Genomic DNA, 22,100 nt, shown 5'->3' with positions numbered 1-22,100 from the left:
GTATTGATAGAATGGTCATCGTTAATTCAGTAATTAAGAGATTAATTGGACAGCGGTTTTTTTTTTGTTTCCTCCCAATTGGCCACTCGCTATTTGGGAAATATGCTTCCTGGAATAATGTGCGCGCGCATTTACAGGCACCATATGCTTGTAGTAATTGGACGACCAACTCACTAAATGTATTTGATACAACCAGTACCAGCTGTGATTTTCAGCCTTGTCATGATAACTAATCCTGAATGATACTGTATTCCCAGCACAATGCACTGTTACGAAAACAGAGGGGAGACGGGTTGGGGTGGTCTTGGATATTCGGGATGGGGGGGGGGGGTTAGGGTTACTGTTAGCAAGCGGCTAAGTTGTTTTTATGACACCTAAGTAGAAAGTTGAGCCATTTGTCGATTCCCACCCTTATAAGACATTTGCATCTTTTAAAAGTCAGTGTATAATGAAAAAGAATTTCCTCCGTCGTTTATGCAAAATGTAAGAAGAGATTGTCATTACAGTAATGCAGAAACTTCACAGTACGTTAAAAACTATCAACATTTATTTTAGGGTTTGTGAAATGACTCAAATGTCATCACAAGGTTTTCGCGTTGTTACAGTACAACTGATGTAGAATTCCAACAAAAAGAGAATAACACGAGAAAAATATCAATTGAAACGGCGGAATCTGCTTTAGAAGGGGTTTTTCCAGCGCCAACCAGCAGATCGGATAGAGGAAAGGTTGCGCGCGCGCGCGCACACACGAAAAAAGGAGAGACCTGTAGATAAAAAGTATTTTCGTAGTATTTTTTATATAAGACGAATTGAAAGTATGAGAAATGTTGGAGAAGTGGTATAATAAGTAGTGTAAGTGAAAGAATGGTTCGAGTTTTTCGGCCTTGGTAAGGAACGGGGAACGATATGTTGGTAGTACAAAATTAGGAAGTGTTGGGAGTGAGGAGAGGAAGACCGAAGTAGTGATTGGTAAATTTTATGAAAGTTACTGGAAAGAGGGGCGTAAACTTTCAAGTATACAGGAGGTTCATCCATTACTCGAAGTTCAGGTGTCAATCTGACGGGTACAGTTTTCTTTTCTTTTCTGTTTCTCTGGGGCATATAATGGCTCATATATATATTATATATATACATTATATGTATTGTATATAAATATATATATATATATATATATATATATATATATATATATATATATATCTATATATATCAAGTATACCAAATTAATCATTACACACGCGATCGTGTTTAATATAACTCTTGGGCAAGGTTTCAAAGAATAGCAATCAAGTAGTTGAATCAACCGCTAAACAGCTGGTGAAATGAAGCTAGTACTACTCGTGTGGAGTTACTGGAGTGGGGGGCGGGAAGTGGGTAGAGGGAGTGAATGTTTCACAGGCTGGTTTGAGCACGTCATCTGTTGATAAGATAATACCTCACAATGGAAACATGGAGCGTGTACATAGCCGTTCACACACAAACTGTTCCTCTTGATGAAGAAGTTCAGCCAGAGGAAATTATTTTCCCATGTAGCTCCCAAAAACTCTTTTAACACAGTATTATCAGACGTCAAGTTAAACAAACAAAAAAGTGGCCGTTCACTTGGAAAGTTAAGTTGTTTTCAAAATAAAAGTTTCTGGTGAAGAAAAGGATGAAAGCAAGTTTTTTTTTTTTTACCCAAGTGACGTGAACTTAGTCGTCATTGTAGATGTTATGAGAGAGAAGCAATACCAGTTGCTGGATATCTGTGAATATTTTAGGCATTGCTTAATCTATAAGCTTTCTTAGTATGATCAACAGACTAACTAGTGATTATCTGAAAGCTGGTGACTTACGATCACACGAACAAAAACCACTGACGGTTCCAGTTTTCGAGGAAGAAGCCTGGACACGACCAGAAACCATAATAGCCTTAAAAGTATAAACCATGCCATCTTTTTTTATTATTCATGGTGCCATTCGTGTTCAAAATAAAGCTCGCTCTCTCTCTCTCTCTCTCTCTCTCTCTCTCTCTCTCTCTCTCTCTCTCTCAGGAAATGATGCTTCTCTTCCATTCCTTATCATATGGACGCCCTCTAATTATGCAAATTATGGAAATCAGTTAAGATATTTGCTGACCGTACTTGATGTATTGAGAAAGTGAATGAGTCGATCTAGTTCATGTGCATTAAGGATAAGGGGGAGAGAGAGAGAGAGAGAGAGAGAGAGAGAGAGAGAGAGAGAGAGAGAGATTTTCGCCATAGCACATTTCAGATAACCCAGACCTGAGATTTAACACTGAATTCAGTGAGCACATTACTTGAAATCCTTATAAGCCAGTTGTATTTATTGTTTGAGGGTTTTTATTTTTTTCCCCATTTCAGTAGTGTACATGACTGGTATTTTCGTTAGTTTCATAATTCATGCTTTGGAAAGGCATGTTTGGCAGGAATATGAAGTGGAGTTTGGCAATACATTATAACTGCATGTGCTGATTCAGATGCTTTGCTGTACATTATTTCAACACCTCCTGTCTGCACTTCATTGCTTAAGGACCTCTCTCTCTCTCTCTCTCTCTCTCTCTCTCTCTCTCTCTCTCTCTCTCTCTCTCTCTCTCTCTCTCTCTCTCTCTCTCGACTGAAGTTCGTGACTGACAGGGAGGTTCTTTTCAAATTTGAATCCCTACACTTTGTTATTAACCGTCTTGGAAGGGGAAAGATTTAAAAATCGACGAAAATATAAGCAGAAAAGTCTCGAAGCTTAAAATCCGACCAGATAAGAACATTTCAAAACTACAGAGGCAATCGTTGACACCATACGGACCAAAGATAACAAAATTCCACTTAACATGGACTATCTTTATTCTACGGATGAAGTGTAAGCATAAACAAGTTTTTATTAAAGCTCCAGTGATAAAAATTTGTTTTCTGGGTGGATAATGCCTTTTCCCTACTGGGGCGGTTCCACACAAAAACTATTGTGACACGTTCATCTTTAAACTTCTGAATCGAAATTGAACTTCGCCAGAAAGCGTCCATAGCACAATCCTCTTCTTCAGCTACTCATTTTGTTAATCGCTTATTACACCAGACTAAAAATACAAAACCAGAACTACCAGTGCGTGATCTTGCAATGCAGAGCTTTGAAGTCACATTTGGTGGACCATAGCAACAAGAGCACAAAAGTGGTTTGGTTACTCTTCTTGAGCGAAGCAGATGGGAGGACGAGTCCATCATAGCTATGTGATACTATTAGCCCGCGCCTTAATCACCTGTCGTCTCTGCTTCATTCCTTAGAAAACTTTAATACAGAGCTAACGATAGGGCTAAGTTTCCTTCCGATTTCCCATAGATGTATTATTCAGTTTCATTACTATTAATATTACAAGTAATAAGTAATATCTCTTTCCATCTTCAGAAGAAAACTGAAAGGAGTTTTTGTTTGGTTCATTACAAGTAATCTTAACACAAATGTGTGTATGAAACCTTCACGTAACGCTAATGGGTAGCGTAAAGCCTGATTGTTGGGCAACTTATAAAATCCTCGGAGGATAAAGTAGCTAATCCACAATTTACACGCACAAAGGGAGAGAGAGACAGAGACAAACAGATAGATAGCGACGAAGGATTATCCAGCCAAGAACCCTAGTCGAAATAATACAATAAAATAATAAAGGGTCAAGTTACGAGGTTGAAGAACTGTGAGCAGGCGTAGCGTAGGTAGTCGCCCAAGATTCTCAGATGTCTGTCGTAGTAGCCTGGAGTTACCTAATGCCTTGGTGTACACGTTTCAAGCCATAGGTCCAGCGTCTTGGAAGCTGCTGCTGGTTTGATTTTCTTTTCTCTTTAGTATTAAGTAACCGTCATGGATAAAATGAAAAAAGTACTTGTCCAGTTTAGAAACAACTTCCGCCTTCACTGATATTTCGAAATCTTGAAGCATGGGTTTTCAACATGAGAAGATGGGTTTTAAAATTTTCATTTACTTATTCCTTGATGGCATTCAAATTCATACTCGTTTACTTGCCACTACAAATCCGAAGCATCTTACTGTGTTGGTCAATCAGTAACCAGTGGGCGTTCAGTAGTGTCCATCACGCATAGCAAATTGTTAGTTGGACGAGGACCGGACTCTGTAAACTTCGAGACATTTGTTTGATTAAACATATTAATCTAATTAACCGTGCACGTACCTTCCGTTAATTATTGAACTGGTGTATTTTTAAACGTGGATTCCTTACGTATCCTATTGCCGTGTTTTGCAAACTTTCGTACTTCATGGTTAAACTGTAAATTAGAAAGCCTTTAATCATTTAACTGTTGGAGCTGTATTTAAAGTGACTTGACCATTATCTTCGTCTTCCTACACCGACACTGCAGTTAACAGACGCGTTTCCTATAGAAATACGACTAAAACTGTTTCAGTTTTGCTACAAAGTCTATTACTGTGCAAATAAAATCTTCCCAAGGGGTTCATCGTTTTTGCTGTAAGCATGGCATCATCGCTCGGCATGTGGCCTGCTTCATACAACACGGCGCTCTCACAGAAGGCTAGTCATTAAATCCCTCGTCTTGTTCTATTTATTTTGGGTCGTTTAATTTTCTGCTACATACTGTCGTGTCTGCCTCGTGTTATTTATGACTTGAGTGGTTTGCTATCATAACCAGGAAATGTTATTTCAGTCTGAAAGGAGCGTTTACATGTAGGATGCAACTATTATGATCTTGTCTGGAGATGCTGGATAATGCGTTAACTGACGTTTCAGATTGACTACGTTCTGATACCGTTGACCTTTTTAGATCCCGTCCGAATCGTTTGAAAGGACGAGCGACAGCTCTGTAAACAGTGATGTAAGAGTGTTGAGTGATCTGGGTGTGCGTGTTTATTTCGAGTATATGTGCATCTTATATATTATTTCACTTGTCTTTCTGTTTGTCTGTGATTGCTTGTTTGCGTATACAGATGCTGTGCTCACAGCCGACGCTTTAGACGCCCCTTGATTTTACTTCTTGGTTCACTGAGTCTCTCTCTCTCTCTCTCTCTCTCTCTCTCTCTCTCTCTCTCTCTCTCTCTCATATATATATACATATGTGAGAGAAAGAGGCTTAGTGAACGAAGAGGTGTCACTACAAAATCAAGGAAGAGAGACTATCTAGAGTGAGATTGTCAGTCAGATATGACAGCTTGATTTGAGGTAATATATATATATATATATATATATATATATATATATATATATATATATATATATATATATATATATATACATACAGTATATACTGTACATAATGTGTATGTATATGCATATACTGTAAATATTTATATACAAATATATATATATATATATATATAATACCTAAATCAAGTTGTCATATCTAATTAACAAATCTCCCTCGAGTCAATTTCTCGTCCTTGATTTTGTAGTAACACGCCTGTAAAATTCCATTCAGTCCACCCAGTTTAACTTAATTAGTAAAATCTCATCACTTCATTTTTTCAGGCTTCATTTTGTGGGTAACCTTGGTCTAAATATTTCATGTTGATGGAATTTCATTCAACCAGACAAACTCGGTGTTATAACGAGGTGGTGTCAGGTTTCAGTCACATACTGGTCCTGTTTGTATTGGTCGACATTGATTTTTGCGTACTGGGGTTTGGGAAAGGGTCGAATTGAATCACATCTGGAAGGGTGTATATTATAAGTGCCGGCAATTACAATGGGCGTTTGACCAGCTCTTATAACGCTATTTTGGTCTTTGGAAAAAGTTAAGGAAAGCTTTTTCAAATTTAAGTGGAAGGTTGTAAAACGAAAAATTAAAAGTGAATAATGTACTCCATTAAAAATCACCGTAAAACCACTCTGTCTGTGTAATTGAGCTCTTCAAGTTCCTTGCAATGAAGCATAATCCAAACCAACCCATTTATGTATCCCACGAGAAGCTATTCTTATATTGTTCTGTTTATTAGCATGATTAGTGATATTTATAACAAACTGAACGGCTCATTTATATTTTGACCTACTACCGTGTCTTGGTCAACTCTGACTCGCATGAAAACTGAAAGTTTCAAAATGAAGTAAGTTCTGTAACTTAACTGGACTTAAAGAAACAGGGTGAATTTTATGATGAAAAATTTGAACACATGCACCCGGGTAAAAAATCACGAATATGGCGTGTTACCGTGATCCGGGTAGGAACGCTATGATGATGGTAGTCATGGGATTGAGTTTATTTTCAAGAGGAGATATCAACACCAAGCGCTTGCTATTGGTGACATTGATTAGACCAGCAGATTATAGTTTACCAGTATGGCCCCCACACCCAAATAACCATGGCCAAATAGGTCGACTAGAGGGGTTGGGTGCTATGTAACATCACTAAATTTGTTGATAACGACGTACAACCTTCCCTGCCGTGCTAAACTGTCAACGATGAAGCTAACGTACGCAGAAACGCCTTATATCTACAAAATCAAAGGAACGTTATCTTTAAATTCCCTAAGCCTGCACCTGACGTATGCTCTATACACCCTCATTGGGCGAGTCGGTAGATTTGTGGGCTAGCACTCGCTAGGCCCGAGTTCGAGTCTCCGGTCGGCTAAAGAAGAATTAGAGGAATTTATTTCTGGTGATAGAAATTAATTTCTCGTTATAATGTGGTTCGGATTCCACAATAAGCTGTAGGTCCCGTTGCTAAGTAACCAATTGGTTCTTAGCCACGTAAAATAAGTCTAATCCTTCGGGCCAGCCCTAGGAGAGCTGTTAATCAGCTCAGTGGTCTGGTAAAACTAAGATATACCTAACTTTCTATACACCAGCTGACTCCATATCATAACGTAAGGAATTGTCAGTTGCGTATCACGATCCATCTAGAGGAGGGATATGGGTGAGGTGGGACTAGGGGAAGCAGATACAAGGAATAGAAATAGATGGAGGAAGTTGACTCGAGCGGCCGACCCTGCTATACAGGTCGAAAGAAGAAGAAGATCCATTCTAGACCGTCATAAATCAACCAGCGTGCATACTTGAGCTTAACTTAGAGGTGTCCCTGGATATCCTACCCGATGTGCCAAATGCAATGCAATGGCCGTTTCAGCGACCCCAGTACAGATCGCAATTTCAACTCATCTGATAGCCTACCCTGTATTTGACCTATTCATTCATGAGACCTAACAACATTGTAACACTTAATATGTAAGTCTGCACAGGGAACGGGACGGCCTCGATGAGGTAATCTCCAATTCGCTAAATGGTGAAACCGATTTTTAGGTGGTGTTCAGGTAATTCTCTCTCTCTCTCTCTCTCTCTCTCTCTCTCTCTCTCTCTCTCTCTCTCTCTCTCTCTGACATTTACATATTCATACATTCGAGCAGTTAGCGAATGTGAGAATTAATATCCTTACATTACCGTTATATAAACGAGAATCGAATAAGGTTTACAAATCCTTGGTGTCATTATAATCTAAAAAATAAGTGAAAGTTAAAGTCATTTGTAGGTTGTCGGGTTCTTGTGGTTAAACCTTTCAAAAGGTGTTTGAGAAGAGGAGACATGTCTGTGTCTGTGAAAGGTCTTTCAGTTGTATGACTAGTCTTAAAATGATTTTGAGGTAAAGTTTTATAATTTTCTTTTTGCACAAAAGGATATAAATATTTTTAATATTTCACCCCAATAAGAGACCCGTAGGACCATGTCTCCTTTTCTTTTTCCCCTGTCGACCAGACTTCGACAACGGTACTTGTTTCTTGCATCGTAGGCCTTCACTTAATGTCATTCTCCGTCTTTTGGGAAGGGGATTGCATGTGTCATAACGGAGGTGCAACAGGGTGTGTGCGCGCGCCTGCACAGGAAGGTCGAATGGCACAGCACTTTCATTTCCCTGAACTTTCAGGAATGTCCCTTTGTTGTCGTTTGACTGCACTACTTATCTTTTGTGGGCAGAGGTTCGATTGTGTCCTTTTATCGCGTTTAACATGTTTGCCTAATTCGGTTATGAGTCACATTCGTTTGAGAGGCTTGGAGGAGCTGTTGCTGTGGTGGTCTTATTTATCCATTATATATATTAGGTAACTTCTAGTTTATTCATAAGGTGAACCGCATGTACCTGCTAGTGATGAATTAAGACATACTAAAAACTACAATTTTGTTAATACTGGATATATTAGTTTTTCCATGAACAAACCCTCGTCTACTCTTGGAAAACGTTCTTAAGTTATATCATCAAAACATTTAGGTTTTTCTCGTCAATTATGACTTAACACGGAACATGTAAGGAAGCCTTTCTACACTGTCAGTGACTTAAGGAACTCCCAATGATAATTCCGCAGATTGTTGTAATTCTTTGTAAGTTTTGTTTCAGCAGAGTCCTCCGTCTCGCCGAGTGTGTGTGTGTGTGTGTGTGTGTGTGTCTGAGAGAGAGAGAGGGGTGCGCGTGCTCGCTCTCCGTAGTGTCGTAATAGCTGGGCGACCTTCGCAATAACAAAATCAACATGTGAATGGTGTGGGTGATAGCCTTTGCAGTATGTATTGTTCGCTGCGATCGAATACATTTTTGCCTTAAATTTCATATATGTTTGTAAAGAACATGGCAGTGTAAGTCTTCTTGTATGTGTTAGTGGAGCAACATGTTCAAGTGTAGGCCTATGTGTATTTTGTGTGTTATATAATGTTTGTATTTACACGTGGTTCTCTCTCTCTCTCTCTCTCTCTCTCTCTCTCTCTCTCTCTCTCGTACGTAAATTAATTCATTTGGTATGACTTATGTCCATAAGGACCTTTATATGATAATGGCATAGTTACATAAGAAATCTTGGCTCCCTGTTCCATTATCCATGACTCGCTAGTGGCTCCGTTACAGGACTGAATGAAAAAAACAGATTGCCAACATAATACACTGTAACTTAACGTGTGCTTTTAATTCATTACGATGAGGGATAGATTTTATCACGTAACTTTTGGTTATTGGAAAGTGTAAAAAAAAAACTGTCTAATAGAACCCTACATGTGTCATCATTATTCTGTTAGTTCAACTCTTTGGATTTTAGAAGTTCTGAGCTGACTTCAAATCCCGTGAGTTCAATATTAATTATTAACATGGAATGTGATGAACATTCGTATGAAGAATTCCTAGATCAAAATTTGTTTCCCACGAAAATATCAGTGGCGTTCCTTTGAACTTGGGTAATTTCTTATTTCCGACAACATGCTCAAGCGATTCTTGGATGTCCCCGGAAAGTGTTTCCTTACGTAGAATGTGTATATGCATGCATGTTTATACACCCTTTTCAGCAGTCTGTTTTTTTTTTTCTGTGTAACTAAACCACAACAAAGCTCGATAAATCTTTGCTAGAAAAAGGCTTTAACGGGACGGGTCAGCGAGGATTGCGTGACTTGGCCACTTGGAGAGAATAGCCAACATTAGTGTTGACGGAAAATTAGTGTGATACGAAAGTTTTGGAACTGGAACGAAACGAGAAGGTAATGAATATCCTGTTTAGGCCTGTGAAACGGCTGATGCAGTGGATGCCTTCTGCGTGCCTGAGATACGTATGTTACTGACTCTTTCCCTGAAGGATTATATATATATATATATATATATATATATATATATATATATATATATATATATATATATATATATATATATATATATATATTATATATATATACATGTATATATATACGTGTATATATATATATATATATGTATACATATATATATATATGTGTGTATATATATATATGTGTGTGTGTGTGTGTGTGTGTGTATTGAATAATTATTTTAGTATTTTACAATCTGGGGGATTCAGATTGTATTATTTTTACTTAGTGTTACAGCCATTTCTCTATGACTCTGACGTAGTATATTGCATGACGATGAGATATTTGTGTACGACTTGCCTCTTCCGCCACCAAAAATTCCGTTCCCAGCCTTGGCTTTTGTCCCTCAAATGTGCGAAAAGTCACTTCATGGGAAGCTACTGCTCAGACCTTCCTAACTTCTATGATGTCGTTCACCGGTGAAACTCTGGTGCCACTCCTGTAGTCTTCATCCTCAAGGCCATGGAAGACGCGATGACGTCATTATATGGGTGTTTCTAGGGCGTCCCATCATGGGGGATAGGGGGAGCCTTTTGAACCGCTTTATGCCATTGAGGATAGAGATACTACTATTCAGGATCATTGTGTCAGCACTCGTTTGGTGATACATTGGTCATCATTTCGTTTAGATAGCAACTTGAATTACTGGCATAACTTAAATTTCAAGTTTTGGGATGTAAAAGTTAAGGAACACTAGCCTAAATCATGTAAGACAAGTGACTCGTTTGTTTACATTGTTGTAGAACCAGTTATTACTATTATAATTATTGTTGCAGCAGAGGTTGTATAACACATACAATATAAGATTACGTATGTTAGTGAATGTTGTTGACCTTATCCATTGTTTGTTTCTCCCTCATAAATCAATAGGACCCAGGGTGAAGATACAGGTTACGCTAAGAACGGTTTGCTGTTTGTATCAGAGGTTTATTTGAAACTTGTGTTATAGCTGATTTCGCATAGGTTACTTATGCATTTTATTTCTCTCTCTCTCTCTCTCTCTCTCTGACACATATATGTGTCTCTCACACACACACACACACACACACACACACACACACACACATATCTATATATATATATATATATATATATATATATATATATATATATATATATATATTCAACTAAGGCCACAGGAAAAGTAAAATAAAGGAGTACCTCGAAAATGTGTTGGAAATAACACGGAAGCGCTTGGTACTCCTTTCTTTTATTTTTCCTGTGGCCTTAGCTGAATATACATATTGTCACACGATATTTAGTGACGTAAGTATGTATATATATATATATATATATATATATATATATATATATATATATATATATATATATTATATATATATACATACATACATATATACATATGTGTGTATGCTCACATATTAATTTCTTAGGCATGTATGTACAGTGTGTGTGTGTGTGTGCATGTGACAGTAGTGTTAAAGAACGGTTTCTTTTCCTTTTGAAATGAACCAATTTTTCATAGTTTACTGACAGGTGGTGCTTTCCTCTTGTTTTTCACCTTCAGGTAAGCAAACATCGAGCGTTATGACAAATGTTATTTTAACAGTACTGCTGCAGAGGTACCTGAGAAGATTGAGGTTGGGAGGCGTCAGGGTTTAACTGATGTTGATTGAGTTTCGTTATGATCATTGGCTACTGACTGAAGAGGAGCGGGATAAGCTGGAGATGGGAGACTGAAAGATCTTGGCCTGATGCTGCATACATACATACATACAGCTGCCCCAAACAAAGGTTTCATGGGCCTGCCAGAAAACACATTTTAAACAAACGACACAGAAAGGCTTTGTTATAACGTTGAAAGGGGAAACATAAAACACAGGAAATGGTATTTACCAAAATAAGAAGTAGGAATTTCCATATCTTGAAGATAAACTAGGAAATTTTCAAAGGGCAAACTTGAGAAGACTACATTTTTCATTCTCACGGAAATCCGGATTTGGTGTTCCGTGCCCGTAAGAACTTATTCAAATATGAATGAACTTCTCTTTTTGTGGTGTTTGTGGTTGCCCCATTTTCTTGTAATTCTGAGACAACAGATCCTGTTAGAGACGCTGCGATTTCAGTATGTCGGTATAGTATGTTTGTGCAGCTTCTGGGAGGAGAGTTTTGGCTAAGAAAAACTAATAAAAAAGTAAAAAACACTGAAATTCAGCTGTTTCCAGTGAATGGAAGAAACAATATGTAGGTGACTTATACTTGAAATAATTAGGATCTGTACTTCCGAGTTGGAGAATCCTTGTGAAATTACACATGACACGTTTTCAGACAAAACTTGTGAATGCAATGGAATCTTTAGTCATCTTGAAAAGCCCCTGAACAGTAATTCTGAATTTTTAGTGAAAATGAGTTTCAGGATCACCACGTGTACATTGATATGACGTCCAAAATCAGTAGGTTCTATTGCTTGTGAGAGATTTTTACGCTGAAGTGAAACTGAGCGCAGAAAACAAGGGCGAGCAACAATACTGTAAATGATGTTTCCAGATATGTATCACGCAAAGAGATAAACATCGTTAACCCTTAATGAGTATGAAACGGAAAACAAGGGAAGTTCAGGGAACGCATAAACATCTGACGCATACTTCGTAGATTTCTATTTAAAAAGCATTCATACTATAACGGCATGAGCAAAACACAGTTCGATCACCACTGGAAAAAATGGTGTCTGGTTGAATATTCACTTGAACGTGATGTGGGCATTCTTTGTCGACTTACGAACAAATTGCGATCGATTATATTCGACGTTGAAGGATTGTTTCCACACCTGGGTTTAAGATCATTAAAGCTCAGCATTACGTTTCACTTTGATCCGCAATTAATTGTGTTACGGAATTAGAAGGGACGTATTTTGGCCATAATTCAAGAATTCCTTAGAATTTTGTACATTCAAATTTTCCCCCAAGAATGGTAGCCATGATGAATATCAAAGAAGTATATACTTCCTCTAAAATATTTGACAAATAAGACACTTCGTAACTGAAAGTCATTTTCAGGATTATCCTCTGAAGGACTTTTTCATTTGATATTAATACCAAAGAATTCTTCATTAGATTATGAATGCTAGCATATTTTTGGGGAAGTAAAGCACCAAGATGTTCCATACGTAATTTTGTATATTCTGTCAGGCGATACAAACTTTTACCAATCCCGAAACGAACTCCAAGCAGTTGACAAAAATCCCACCAGACTCGTCTTCGATGAAGATTGCGCAGGCATCACCCCGCAACATTTGTAGTTTTGTGAAGCTAAAACTAGCAGCGACATGGTCCCCTAGAATCCTTACTCTAGTTTAAAGGGAGCAAGGTCATATTTTCGCAATTTTTGACAATATATCGCTACAGCTTCCTGTACAATGAATATAGCACCAGTCACTTGTCCCCGGCCCATTCTACAATTTCTGACTAATTCGTACCGCGGAATAAAAAGTCATTTCCTACTTCCTTCCTGTGTTGAATCATATGCAAATGGGCCTCGTTTCTTTCTTTTGTTTTCTTTTGATTCGGCCGTAGTAGCGTAGCCTGACTTTCCATACATTAGTGCCGGATACATGACACATTTAAATGTTGATGGTGGTCGTGGGTGTGTTCTGTCAGACTTAGATAGGGGAGTTGCAGGTTGCGGTGAACAGGTGTTTTGGAGTATGTGATTTTATGTTTTATTCTTTCTCTCTAGACGTTTAAGTTTTTAAGCTGAGTAAAAAACAGCCCCCGAGGGACACACTCTTGTAATAGTTACCCACAAATTTTAGATTTGTGACCGTTTATTAAGTCACCCGTTTCATAATTATCATGAAACTTACTGTGAATTAGACTTGAGTAAAAATTCTGTATTGAAAAAGTAAAATCATCGGCAATTACCTTAGTTGTCGCTACGATTTTGTTGCCTGAACTTACCAAAGGCTAAGAATCGAGTCTATTATAACGTGCCCTATGAAAGAACATCCGGTACCGTAAATGTGCCTCTCAGAATTATGAATTGTAGGTAATAAGTACCAAGTGTAATTATAGGAATTTCAGGAAACCAGTGGTAAGTATTCTGCACTAACAAACTCTCTCTCTCTCTCTCTCTCTCTCTCTCTCTCTCTCTCTCTCTCTCTCTCTCTCTCTCTCTCTCTCTCCTGACACGCCTACACACTGACAAGTCGAGACTACTTGGCCTTTAAATTCGAACCGCAAGTTTGAGGTTGCACGAATTCTCAAGGACGAACGGAATTGACGTCTTTTCTTACTCTGTGCAGTGCTCACCTGTGGAGTTTACTAACATCACGGAACATAATGCAGTTTTGATACGGGTCAAGAGATAACCGTCCACAGAATGCCATGTAGACGATTGCGACAAGGGCATGAATTAGTTATACCTGATCCAAAATATACAAGTGGTGGTATCTCGTTACTAAATTCTACGGAATTGGAATTTAAATTAAAGTTCATATAAAGTCTATCAAACGATCGAAAAATGAGTCAAAGCTGTCACCTTTTGAGAACGAGATCTCGCTGCCTCTCGTATCCCGATTCTTTTGTTGCAGACAAATTCACCGGAAATCTCCACGTCATAGGATATCTGGGGTTTTACTCTGAGCTATAAGACCTGGATGTATTATGAAATCGCCCACTCCGTTGTGATACTTTAATGATTCAGCGAACCAAACAGCAAATGACAACTTCCTCGCGTCGGGCAAAAAGATTGGGAAATTCATCGAGGAAGAATGCAATCTTTCAAAGTAAATTCCGGCTAATGTTCTCCTCCTGTTGTGATTCAACCTGGTTTGGGTTTGCGAATTTTCCGAATGTGTTATATTAAAACTGTAACATTTTAAGGCTTGTGGTTGCCAGCGATTATGCGTGTAGTTTTGAAAGGCATGCATGAACAAACAAGCAAGCACACACAGTTTTGCATAATTCAAAGTATCGTGAGATTAATATGAACATGCTAATGCTCTGTTCTCATTTGTATATAGTTTAAAATAGCATATACAGTTAAATCGTATATATAAAATGGATGCGTAGGTCTCACATACAGATATATAATCATCAGTGTTTGTGAATGTAACTATAATATGCTTTGCACCAGTGCACACCTAAGACTCAAGTTTATGCTGTACGCGCGCACTTCACGTTCACTGTGCAGCTGAAAATCTAATGTGAAAACTTAGCCACTACTGGGTCAGGTCAGTACTTGATATCCATCAAATTGTTAGACGTCTTTATTATATATATGTATATATAGACACAAGTTCCTAGATGTAATTTTCGTTATGCCGAAGAAATCTTACAGGTCTTGGTTCTAGGACTTAGATTACATTGCAGGAAAGAGGAGAATTATATGTAGCTGTAAATTCCAACAGTCAACTGATGGTAGGGTTTAGGTGGCCTTAATAGTAAAAAAATTTGTCAAGGAATGTAGACGTTTGTGTGTGTGTGTGTGTGTGTGTGTGTGTGTGTGTGTGTGTGTGTGTGTGTGTGTGTAGACGGGCTACGGATGAAGTACAAGGTCCTTAATACCAGAAAAGGACGCTTCAATCTTCCGATGAATGACAGAACACAAAGCATGCTGGAAAAGCGACATCTTGAGGTTTATTCTGGCGTTTTGTAAATGACCGCGATTCATGCTAAACCACTCAGATGCATGTGACCATGACTCATGCATGTGTGTGAGCGCTAACGTGACAGTAAACTGGAGCACAGACACTTGGTAGTTGGAGGTGCATTTTAACCGCTGGGTACTTTGAGTTCGTACCCTTCAGTCTCTGGCGTGCAATTAGTGTTTTCTGCATTGTCAAAGCTTCCCATTATGTACTGCCTTTATTTAGAATTGCAGATAAAAAAAAAATGTGCTGCTGTGTATCTGTATTTACTTGAATTTCTGGATAAGCGGATTTCCTGTTGAATGGTTGTATTTTTATTAGTTGTTTTATATATTGTTATAGATGCATTATTATTGTTATTATTATTATTATTATTATTATTATTATTATTATCATCATCATCATCATCACGATGATAGTATAAATTGTGGCTTTGATAATGTTTGTCGTAATAACAGTAGCACCACCATCTATGTTGAAGTTATTCTGCATGACTAACAGAACTAATCACGACTTTTTTTTTATTAAAATTTGAGCAGTCCCATAGCTTTGGTCAGTATAACTTTGATATGAAGAAGGTGTAATATTCTTCGCATAGATGTGAATATTACGCCTCAGGCCAGGAAACGGAAGAACTTTCTGTGAGAGATGAAGGCAATCAATTAAATAACGAAACCAATCCAAAGGACGGACGTCTAACTTTCTAGTGTAGAAAACAAATCTTCGTAAACAGAAAATTGCGTCTGATCAAGAGGAATCAAACAATAACTTTTTGTTTCGTTGTGAATTTTATGATTTTAGGTTTATATTAGAAAATACCGTTGTTACTTGTCACAAAAACCTTTCTTTGGGTCGAATTTAAGGTTCGGTATCATTAATCTTATGGCGGCCAAAAGAATTTCGTGTACAGTGCAGCACCAGTACTATGTATGGTCTCATGGAAGAAAACAATGTTATCAGCAGTCCGACTGTCTCCGAGGCTTCCCTGTTTACTCATCATGTGACTCAACAAAATTACCAACACTCAAAGAGCTTCAGTTATTTATTTGTGTATTTAAGTTTACTCTTTCAATTTCTGTCTCTTTTTCTGCCACAAACCGCTCTTAAATTGAATAACAGCAGACATTCCTTCTGTTTTCCACAGACCAACTTCATGAAGTTGCTGGCTCTGCAAGACCGACTGACATGTAGTCAGAACAGCAACGACATAAATAATGCCAACAGCAACGCCAACGTCACGAACGCAGCATCTACCAGCAATACCCACTATGAGCTGATCAGGCCTGGACGCTCTCTGCTGAAAGAAGGGGAACTCTTGAAGCTGTGCAGACGGGGAATGCAACCCAGGTATTACATTCTGGTAAGTTGTAAAGGAAAGAATGAAGTGAGACTAATTGTAAAGTAGAACAGAATATGGAATTTAGGCAAAAGGCCAAGCGCTGGGGCCTATGGGGTCATTCAGCGTGAAACGGGAATTGGCAATAAACAGATTTTGAAAGGTGTAACAGGAGGAAAACCTCGGTTGCGCTGTGAGTCAATTGTCAGGAGAGGGTGGAAAGTAAGATGGGAAAAAGAGAATATGAGAGGAGTTACAGTAAAAGGAATGAAAGGGGTTGCAGCTGGGGGTCGAGGGGACTCTGTAAAGATCCTTAAGTAATGCGTACAGTGCAGCGCATGAGGTGCCCTGAAGGCACTGCCTCCTGTAGGGAGGTAGTGCCGCTTTTGGTAGGCGAGCCTTTGTTTCTTGCATAGCCCTCTGTAGGTAGACAGCTTTGCGGAACCTAAGATCGATAGATATAAAGCTGTGGTATATCCAGTTGATTGTAGGTCTAAAATCAGCTTTCGTAAATTGAAAAACAAATTCACGGGCATAGAGGGTCCTTAAATGAAAAGTCATCTTGGAGCAAGGCAGAAACATTACGGAATTATAGCTGAACATTTTCTTGATTACTGAGACATGTAAGTCATCTAGAATAGGAAGCTATATCGAAAACTGCAAATCCTACAATTAAATGTAATTTTTTTGGGGGGTGGGAATATTTCAAAAGCAGCAAAAGACTGTCATGATTGATCCACACCTCATGAGTTACATTACCCGTTTACCCATAACAAGGTGGTATCTTCTGATGTTAATTTCCAGTCATGTTCATTGATGACGGACAGCAGAATACTAAGGGGCTGACTGTCAGTTTAAGCTTATCGTTGGTCTGTCAGGATGTCTAGAACTTCCTGGAATCCAGAATATTGAGATGGTTATAGTTTAAAGAGTGCTTTTCTTCTAGGGAGATCAGATAATAAAACATGGTTTCGTCATTTATTTTATGTTTTTGGGTTTATAGTAGAAAGAAATCTTTTCCTTTTTGTCAAGTCACTTCATTCGTGACTGTATATTAATTTCTTCTAGGTACTATTCTTCTGCATATCAGTAAGTTTAATTCCAGCCATATTATGAGTTTTTGTTTCCCCACAATCAACTAATTGCCACCATCAACCCACTGCTTTAGTAATGATAAGCAAGGGCCAGATTATTTCAAATCCTCCTAATCAATATATTTGGTTACCCATTTGGAAATGCAGATATAGTGTAAGAATGATAAATATTTATTTTAAAAAATTCTCGCGCATTGTTAATTAACCCCCAGTTTATGTCCAGTAACTAAAAATTCTCGAGATTCAACATTGGTGCGTTAGTTCCGCAATATAAAATAAAAGCTGTCGTAGGTGTATCCGAAATGAACAATCTCTTATTGGTAAATGTACGCAGAAGAAATTTGTTCGATTTTTTTGTTGATTCGATTGGCTGCTACTGGAGTATTCTCGACAGTAAAACATAACATGAACACGCGCCAGCTACTTGCCTCTTGCATATCACCTACAGGTTCAAAATAAGTCAACCACCGTTATTGGAGAACGAACCATTGGCTAATACTGGATAACACGTGAAGCACTGTTTATGATCATTAACTTTTATTCAACCCGTGCGATGTCTGTGAGATAAGTTACCGACATCGTTTGACATTTTTACTATACTGTGGATGCACCATTAAGGAGTGATATATTTCAAGTTTGGTAGTTTAGTTAGTCCAATAGAGCGTCAACTGACCCGTTATGGTTAGTCCACCCTCGATAACTATTAATATCAGGTCATCAGAACTATCATATAAGGGGCCGTTCAAAAATTACGTAACGCCTGAGGGAGGTATGGTGAATGGTTATGTGTGTGACACTGGGGGGGAGGGGGTGCAGCCATAAGCTACATAACATTTTCAGATTTTTTCCTTTGTTTCTTTTGAAAAGCTTTAAATGTAGGACAAAAGAGATAGTAAAAATTCTGTAATAGACTTTTATTATATTTTAGTAACATCGAGAATATGGTATATATATATATATATATATATATATATATATATATATATATATATATATATATATATATATATATATATATATATATATATATATATATATATATATATATATATATATATTATACATGTATATATATAATTGCATAATTATACATTTAAAAATATCACAAACTCAACCCTTGTTTGTACTTCAGCATTTTCTACTATATGTAGCATATTACATGTGACATAATATAATAATACACAAACTCATCCCTTTTCCAATCTCCGACATTCTCAACTTTATGCTAGACTTTAATATATTGCATTAAAAAAGGGAAACATGCTAATTCAGTGGGTGGGGTACTAACTGATGTTACATAATCTTCTTGGGGGGGGGGTGCTCTGGACATGTGTTATGAGACGGGTCAAAAATTACCAAGAAAAAGTGTACGTAATTTTTGAACGGCCCCTAACTTAAGCACCATTGCCGGTGGAAATAGCGTTTTGACGCTCTAGCCATGGTTCTCTCTGCTCTAGCTAAAGCTGTATTGATATGTTGTGTTGTAACAGAAGTTACTAGCCTACTTGAGTGCCCTTCATACAGAAAGCTACAGTACAATGTTATCCTTATTTTTTGCTTGAAGCCACAAAAATTAAGTGCTTTCAAGATTGGTTTCTCAAATGTCAATATCAAGTGACACTGTAACACCCATAAAGCCATTTTCTCTACATGCGCAGCAGAAGTTGGATACTGCGGGGGTCAGTGACCTGTTTTCCCTATGTTCGTTTTTCCCTTCATGGAACCTTTGCGTTAAAACACGTAGATACGTGCCTTCATGGGCTAGAAAAAGGTGTTATGATGCCATCCCATCGCCTCTACACAGGAAAAATACCCACTGAGGGTTGTGTCTTATAGTAATTGAGGTTGGTTATCATTGTCAACATCGTATTTTAAACAGAAACTGGAAGAATGAAAAATGCTATTGTAACTGGCTTAATGGTTGAATACTTTGGGGTGTTGTTATAGATGAAATTACATATTTGAAACAGTGTGTATGTGGATTGATTACTTCCAATGAATTGACATGACTGCGAATAATGTCTCAATATATATATAGCCCATATGTTATTGGAAATGTGTTAGGTCAGTAAAAACTGGTATTTTGTGGTGCGATGCTTATATGATATGACAAACAACCTCCCAATACAATACAGCTTAGGCCAATTTTGCTGCCATAATACCCTCTTGTCACCCACATATTCTGTATATAACTCTGGAATCATTTATTTCTGTACTGCCATTTAAGAATTGGTTAGAAAGTAATACTTAGTCTCAAAGACATAGTGCTTTGCTTACAATGTAAGAGGTGCAAAAGAAACGAGCAGGTAAAAGTTACTGCTGGTTTATTACATATTCAGGCAGTTTATATAGCGGCCGACTGGCGCCGAACCGCGGAAGACAATGACATTGAGCGTGACCTGAGGTCAAAAACAATTAACAATAATATTCGGCGAACAAGTACAATTTACAACACAAAAACGTATAGAACTTCAATATGGATACAGTCTTGATGCCTGCGAATAAAGAAACATACGATACATGATTTATGACAGTTGGACAAATACATACAAAGTTGAAATGGTAGAAAATGCGTGACCTGGCACGTTAGGCGTGACGAATTGAGTGTGAAGAAAGCGGGAAGTCACCAAAGAAAACTTGCTCACCTCTCAGCCATAGCCGAATTCACCTGCTCCCTCAGGTACCTCCCCGGCAGGAAAAACCCTGTAGCAGACGCCCTCTCCAGAGTCGAGTTGAACGCAGTGCAGCTCGGAGTAAACTACCAAGACCTCGCCAGAGAACAGGCCGCTGACCCAGAAACCTCAGCCTACCGCACCGCCATCACGTCCCTTAAGTGGCGGGATGTGACCCTCGCCCCTGGAGGCCCAAGTCTCCAGTGTGACATCAGTACAGGCCAACCCTGCTCCTTGGTTCCAGCCTCACGTCGCCGCCAAATATTTGACATAATTCACGGCCTCTCGCATCCCTCTGGCAGAACTACGGCCAAACTGCTCTCAAAAAAGTTCGTCTGGCACGGGGTGCAGAAGGACGCCACGTCCTGGGCGAAACAGTGCCTGCAGTGCCAGACCAGCAAGGTGGAGGGGCCGTCAGGAAGGTGGCCGGGTCTGGTTTCTGGCTGCGGTCCTCCCTGGATGCCGGGAAGATCGATCTAAAGGCCCCTGTGTCAACCAGCATCATCCTGCCGGAGACGGTGTCGCGGACATAGAAGCCTAATATTTGTAAAGTCACCACATCGACGTCAGGGGATTGCTTCGAAGGCGTCATTAATTAAGTCTCCGCTGAGCAAGTTTTCTTTGGTGACTTCCCGCTTTCTTCACACTCAATTCGTCACGCCTAACATGCCAGGTCACGCATTTTCTACCATTTCAACTTTATATGTATTTGTCCAACTGTCATAAATCATGTATCGTATGTTTCTTTATTCGCAGGCATCAAGACTGTACCCACATTGAAGTTCTATACATTTTTGTATTGTAAATTGTACTTGTTCGCCGAATATTACTGTTAATTGTTTTTGACCTCAGGTCACGCTCAATGTCATTGTCTTCCGCGGTTCGGCGCCAGTCGGCCGCTATATAATTGCCTGAATCTGTAATAAACCAGCAGTAACTTTTACCTGCTCGTTTCTTTTGCACCTCTTACAGTGGTGACCCCCCGGAGTATCCCGGAGCCATTAGCGGACCGACACGGCGACTCAGTCTTGGCTCCAGGAACCCTCCAACGCTCTTAGCGGCCTAAACACGGCGCTGTAACCAGTGTTTGAGCGTGCCGACTCTCGTCGGCAAACCCACCAGCGTCACTAACGGACCCCAGGAGCGGGGTTCCTACATTTGCGACGATGAAGCCCCAGGAGTAATTTTGGCCAAGGATGGAGATCAACAGGGGCCTGGTGCCGTAGGAGAGGATGGGGGATCCGTTGGCGGCCGTCAGGAAGGTGGCCGGGTCTGGTTTCTGGCTGCGGTCCTCCCTGGATGCCGGGAAGATCGATCTAAAGGCCCCTGTGTCGACCAGCATCATCCTGCCGGAGACGGTGTCGCGGACATAGAAGCCTACTGGTTCTGGGCCCCTGGGTTTTTCGGTTGCCATGGCGGTTTGTCTTGCTGGCCGCCACCACCCCCATTTTTTTGAACGGGCGAATGAGCAGGGCGGCAGGCAGTTTCGGGCATCTTTGCCGAACCACTTGTGGTAGCGACAGAGGCCCGGGGAACTCCATTTGTTGTGGGTCGGTGGACGTCTCCTGGCGACGGCGTTGACGCCCTGCTCCACTTCTTCTTCTGGCTGGACGGAGCTGACCGACTGTGTGGGTGCTTTTAGCCGCTGTGTGGCCTGCACGCAGTCCGTGAGGTGCTGTGCCGTTTCGATGAGGTCGTCGAGAGGCATGGTGTAGGGGTGAGGAATCTGGGTGCGGACCTCCGGGAGGAGCTGGCGAAGGTAGTTCTCCCGCGACAGGCTTATTTCCTGTCGCTTTTTCGTGCCGTCGAAATCTGG

At 39.4% G+C, this 22,100-nt stretch overlaps 2 protein-coding genes across 2 annotated transcripts in view; both read left to right on the top strand.

Annotated features, from left to right (window-relative positions):
- Positions 1–22,100, top strand: part of LOC136832314 (trichohyalin-like) — a 110,584-nt gene that overhangs the window by 69,897 nt on the left and 18,587 nt on the right. The window contains 1 exon segment of the mRNA XM_067093224.1: positions 16,327–16,542. The gene's annotated coding sequence lies outside the window, so the exon portion shown is untranslated.
- Positions 6,147–22,100, top strand: part of LOC136837205 (FYVE, RhoGEF and PH domain-containing protein 6-like) — a 34,467-nt gene continuing 18,513 nt past the window's right edge. The window contains exons 1-2 of the mRNA XM_067101879.1: positions 6,147–6,284; positions 16,327–16,542. Coding sequence (XP_066957980.1) covers positions 6,147–6,284; positions 16,327–16,542 — 354 coding nt within the window. The remainder of the gene's footprint in view (positions 6,285–16,326; positions 16,543–22,100) is intronic.

This window comes from Macrobrachium rosenbergii, chromosome 4 (genome assembly GCF_040412425.1).
Source record: "Macrobrachium rosenbergii isolate ZJJX-2024 chromosome 4, ASM4041242v1, whole genome shotgun sequence".
In the NCBI taxonomy this organism is placed as follows: Eukaryota; Metazoa; Arthropoda; class Malacostraca; order Decapoda; family Palaemonidae; genus Macrobrachium; species Macrobrachium rosenbergii.
This window is presented reverse-complemented; position numbering and strand designations above follow the sequence as displayed.